Genomic DNA, 5611 nt, shown 5'->3' with positions numbered 1-5611 from the left:
CGGACTTGCATGAGACACTGCTGTGGGCTTTGGGCCTCTGGCCGGACTTGTGGAGGACACTGCCCTGGGCTCTAGGCCTTCAGCTGGACTTGTGTGGGACATTGCTGGGGGACTCAGGTCTTTGGTCTCTAGCATGTGGACAGATCTCTTGCAATCCTCTGTATTTGACTTTTTGGGTGAACATTATAAAATAATCCTATAAATTATGTCTTGACTACAAAGGTGTCCTTTAATCCATTCCTTTTTTTTTTTTTTTTTGAGACAGGGTCTTTCTTGGTAATTCAGGCTGGCCTTGAACTCAGTATGTAGCCCAGGCTGGTCTTGAATTCATGGCCATCCTCCAGTCTCAGCCTCCCCAGTGCTGGGATTCCAGGTGTGTGCCACCACCCAGCTCCTTATTCCCCAAAATGCAAAATGTGAACAAAGAGCAGGTGAACAGCAAGAGATTATTTTTCAAGTCAACAGGCTTTAGGGGTTAAGTTCAGCACCAACTCAGGTTTATGTTGTACATTCTTTGTCAACTTTTGCTAAAAGATGATTAGCTCAAAATGAAGCCTCAGGCACGTGCTACAATGTGGACCTCATTATCACTAAGAAAAGGTTATGTTGCATTTGCTATACTTTACAATTTATTTAGGAAAATAGTTTATGCGACACTTCAGATTGTCATTATAAAGAATAACATTGCAAAAAATACCCTTAAAGAGTTAATGCTTCACATCTGAGAAGCAGGGATGCAGAATGGCTCACTTCTGCATATTGCAGAGTTCAAACCTTTTGTTTTGGGCTCTAGCTTTACTTTGCCTTGATCCTAGGCTAACTGAATTCTGTACAATGCTCCCTTTGAGGGCAGCTACCCTAAACATATCTTAGGACTCTGTGGTGGCTGGTTTCTGTCTGAATAGGCCTGATAAGGCAGTGTTTTAGTTAATGTGTAGTAAAGATCTGAGAGCACTCTAACAAGCTTTCTTATCTTTAATTCACCTCAGGGAATTTGTCTATTAATTTCATCTTTGTTTGCTCTTTAATTTTAAATGTATTTCGTTTCAAAGTATTCTGTTCTCCCTGTGTTGCATCGCTTGATTTAGGTGCTTCTAATTTTTTGATCATTCTTTATTATAGCAGCATTGCTGTTTGCTAAAGCATGGATGGTCAAAGCCCAGAGATGGCATAATTGAGCCGACTTCAGAGGTATCAAGTGGCAGATGGCCCAATGAAGCGTTCTAACTTCAGACTATGCATGTATCATGTGCTTTCTGAGATGCGCATGCGCTATTTTGTTTATTTTCCACACAAAGTGCTCTTCTAAGATTTAGCCTTTACTCAGTGCGTCACTTCCATCACAGGAGGAAAAGGAAATGAGGTTATGAGAGCAGTTATGGGAATGTTTCAAGCTAACTAAGACTCGAAGTTCTAAACTAAAGGGTCTAAACGTTATTTCAGAAAGCAAGGATACTCTAACATTGCAAAAGAAGACCAGAAAATCTACTAGAGATTCTTTCATTTGAGGCGATGATACCTAAAGAATTAATATAGAAAATGGAGAAAATCAGACCAGCCATCTAACAACTCACCACCAGTGAAGGGATGGCAAACACTCTCTGGAGCATCCTGAAACTTGTCAGTTTTACAGCTCTTGGTAACATGCTGCTTTTGGGGGCACAGTGTACAATTTTAAACATCTGCCTAAAGTCGTGTGTAGCTAACCTGGTAAGTTTTATGGATCTGATATTTGTCTTTGCAGGAACTAGAAGATGAATTACACTTGTTTTAACTGATAATTTTTTGGGATCTTTTCTGATAAGAAGTGGTAGCAAGGCAAGGTAGTATTAGTTCTGACATAAGTTAGGAATACTCGTAATTGCAAAAGATAAGGATGGTTATTTTATTTCTTATTATCTGTCATAGAGTTTTTGGGGATGGTGGTGTAGGCACTGAGTTTAGGAGGCTTAAATGGAATCAATTTTGTACACTTAAATATTCCATTTGAAATAATTTATTTCAAAGTAATTAATATTTGTCTTAAAATATGAAATAGATTTGACCACAGGGGAAATCTGCTACTTCCAGACTGACATTTGTATTGTGAACGGATTACAGTGCAGAGTGCTGATAACCAAGGAAGCAGAGGTGAATGCCGTGTGAAGCCACATTTTAATTTCTAAAGAACTACTCATAAATTCCTTTGTTTTTACCTGTGCATTTGTTATTTTTAATTAATGAGTTTTTGATGTTTGATGACACATTTTAATTTCTAAAGAACTACTCATAAATTCCTTTGTTTTTACCTGTGCATTTGTTATTTTTAATTAATGAGTTTTTGATGTGGAAATGTATGTTTTCTTTTTCACTTCTGGTTATCAGCACTCTACATAGTTGTACCTCAGTTTGAACTTAACTCTTTCTGCGATTCTAGCTGCAAACTGAACTGGATGAGAACCAAATCAAATTCCCCCAGAAGGTCAACACTGAACATAACCATTTCTTTTGCTTAAAAGTGACTAAATCAATGTTAAAAATCAAAACATAGAGGAAATAGCTTGGTAGCAGTCAGACATTTTAAAATATGCTGACCTATCAAATATAGAATTCCAAGGCAGATTTAAAAAGTAACTTGTGTTGCACACTCTAGGTTTAATTTATAGCTTCAAATACTACTTAGGGTTACTTTCAAGAGTAGCATTTTAGAAACAGTTTGGCATTTTGTATAAATCCTTACTGAAGATCTCATTGCCTTTAACATGTAGTTGTCTAGTTTTCTACAGTTGTAATTCAAACTTAAAATGGAAACATGGGATGATGAAATGTTTCCTAGAAAGTCTTTTTTCTGATTATATTAAGAATATGTATATATTTAAAACTATTTATAAGATAAATAGAAAAGAGCAAAGAGAAAATCTCTGTGATTCCAACACTACTAACCTCTGGTTATATATTTCTTAGTTTCTCATATACCTTCTTCGAACATCTATTTAAATGTAATTTTACACAGCGTTTTGCACCTTGCCTTTTCACTTCACATTATACTGTAATTTCCCCTATATCTGAAGTTTTTGGAAACAGCATTGTTCACAGTATGGACGCACCACTGAGATCTATCAGATTTCCCTCCTGACTGCCTTCTGCCTCACACGCTCCCTGTCGTTTTAGTATATATTTTTTATATTTAGCGTGGGCTCCTTGGTTTCGGGGCTTGGCAGCAGGACGAGACGGCTGATTCCTGAGCCAGTCGCCTTCCGCTCACGCCCACAAGAAGAGTATGCGCAGGACACAGCCTGCTGGCCTCTGGCTCAGTGGGAGTCTCGAAAACGCGCACCTGGCTCCCACGCCCCGCTGCCCGGGACAGAGTGGGCAGGAGGCCCCACGCATGTGCGGCTTGTTGTATTTTCTATGCCACCCTTTTGAACGTGAATTTGTGCTGTGAAGATCATCTTTGATTTCACTTGATATTGCCACATCTTCCATGTAAAAGAGAAAAATAAAGGCTTGACCAAAGAGGGGCAGGATTGTGAGACAAAAATACCTGAGTCCGAGCCCTGAGCTTGTGACTGACTGATCTCACACTGGGAGGGAGCGGCCGGCGTCCTCTGAGTACGTTAACTGAATTCTAGATGCTGCGCTGCAGAAAACAAAGTAATGTGGTGAGAACTTTCATAAAAGAGGAAAAAACAAAGACTCGTGGCCAAATAATTTGTGGAGGTGCATTTTGCTATGTCCTACTTTTTTTTTTTTTTTTTTGGTAGATCCACAGGGAAAAATAGCACATTAAAAGCATAGTTTCTTTGCAGTTTTGTTTGTTTGTTTGTTTTTGAGACAGGGTCTCTCTATGCAGTTTAGGCTGGCCTTGAACTCACTATATAGCCCAGGCTGGCCTTAAACTCACAGGGATCCTCCTGCCTTGGGCTCCTAGATGCTGGGGATAACAGGTGTGCACCATCACGCCTGGATCTCTTTTCAGTTTTCTAATCTTTGATATGAAAATTCTGTTTCTGATAACAAATCATGACACCTGAAGAACTAAAGTTGAGACGGGCTCAGTGCAGTTCTATGTTTCCCATGTATCCAGGTATCTATGTCTGTTCTGCTTTGTGGTGGGTGCAGTTGGGAATATAAAAAGGTAAACTGTGTGATAAGTGTCCTAGTGGAACAAGAGGTTGATGTGTCAAGGTTTTTATAGACAGTAAAAGCTATTGCAGATATGATATAGTTTTTATAATACCAGAGTATCACAATACATTTTTTGAATTTGCTTTTTAAATTCCAAAGGAATCAACCAAAATCAACTGAAAGACTACAAAAAACAGCAGGTTTCACAAGGTTGTCATGTTTCCAAAAAATTCTCATACAATGGAATAGATCTAAAAAAAAACTATGTACACAAGGGAATATGGAATATGATAAAAGTGACAGTCAAACCAAAAGGCACTATTTTAAGTAAAAAATTAATCGTTACATCACCACTAGATTCAAATAAATTCTAGGAGATACTAAACAAAGAGAGTGATTTACATTCAGACAGACAAACAACAACAAAAAAACTCAGTAATTTGCCAATTAAAATATTAGAAAAAATTAGGGGTGAATGTTTCTATAATCTTTGAGTTGTAATACAGTACTTTGAACAATCTGATCTAAAAAAATCCAGATTCCCTAAAAGATATTATCAATAAATTTGCCTATTTCAAACCTAAACTGTTATGACAATAGACAGAGTACATGAGTACAATAGCCGAAAAGTGACAAAAGGTGTTTTGTATGATAGATAAAATTTTACCAACCACAATATACATAAAAACATGTATAGTCTAGAACATGACTTCTTCAAAAAAGAATTATAAATGGTTAAAAAGCATGTGATAGATATTCAACTTGGCAACAACCACAGAACTGTAAAAATGATCTACCAATTTTTTGTCTATTGAGTTGGCAAAGATAACATTTATAGTTGGCAAAGGTATGGGTAAACTAACATTTGCTATACTGTTGCGTGGGATGGAAATCGATCAGTTTCTAAAAAAGAGTAAGTTAGTAAATTACAAAATCCAAAGGGAAATTATGCATTTAACCGTGCAAACCGGAAATGTGTCTGTGGAGATTATTTAGCCAAAGATTCTTGTGCACACAATTCCAGCGACAGAATTCTAAGGCCAGCACTATATATAGTACATTCTTTATTTGAATCTTCTCAGAAACTTTGAATTATCCTACTTGTGCATCAGATGAGAACACAAGTTTGAACTTCACGTGGGAACAAGGGTCAAATGTGGGATTGAAACAGATTCCTTTGCCCTATTTGTTAGGGTAGGAAGCGAAGAATGAGACTAGTTCCGGTGCAGGTAGGCAGGGTAGAAAAGCTTGCGCCCACAAGTTAGTTTAAGAGGGCCAGAAATGTGGGGCTGGATTCGGCCCTCGGGGACACATAACGGGGGAACCAGTTCAGCTACGCCGCGGACGGACCCACAGGTCTAAGGTCCTCGGCGAGAAGCGCGGCTTCGCGGGACCGTGGGACGAGGCCTGCGCGAGAGCCTGGGATCGGGATTCGCGCTAGCTTTGCTGACTTCGAGGCGAGCGCGGAGAGGAAGCGGAAACCCACCGCCCGACGCCCGACGCC

The 5611-nt window shown here is 38.9% G+C and overlaps 1 protein-coding gene across 1 annotated transcript in view; it reads left to right on the top strand.

The window, feature by feature from the left end:
- Positions 1-1587: 1587 nt before the first annotated feature.
- Ros1 (ROS proto-oncogene 1, receptor tyrosine kinase) overlaps positions 1588-5611 on the top strand; it is a 123059-nt gene continuing 119035 nt past the window's right edge. Inside the window, exon 1 of the mRNA XM_010644971.3 lies at positions 1588-1710. Within this exon, the coding sequence (XP_010643273.2) occupies positions 1588-1710 (123 nt within the window). The remainder of the gene's footprint in view (positions 1711-5611) is intronic.

Source organism: Fukomys damarensis, unplaced genomic scaffold (assembly GCF_012274545.1).
Source record: "Fukomys damarensis isolate Sample0158 unplaced genomic scaffold, DMR_v1.0_HiC HiC_scaffold_14, whole genome shotgun sequence".
Classification (NCBI taxonomy): domain Eukaryota; kingdom Metazoa; phylum Chordata; class Mammalia; order Rodentia; family Bathyergidae; genus Fukomys; species Fukomys damarensis.
The sequence above is the reverse complement of the archived record's forward strand: the minus strand, read 5'-3'. Positions and strand labels throughout refer to the sequence as shown.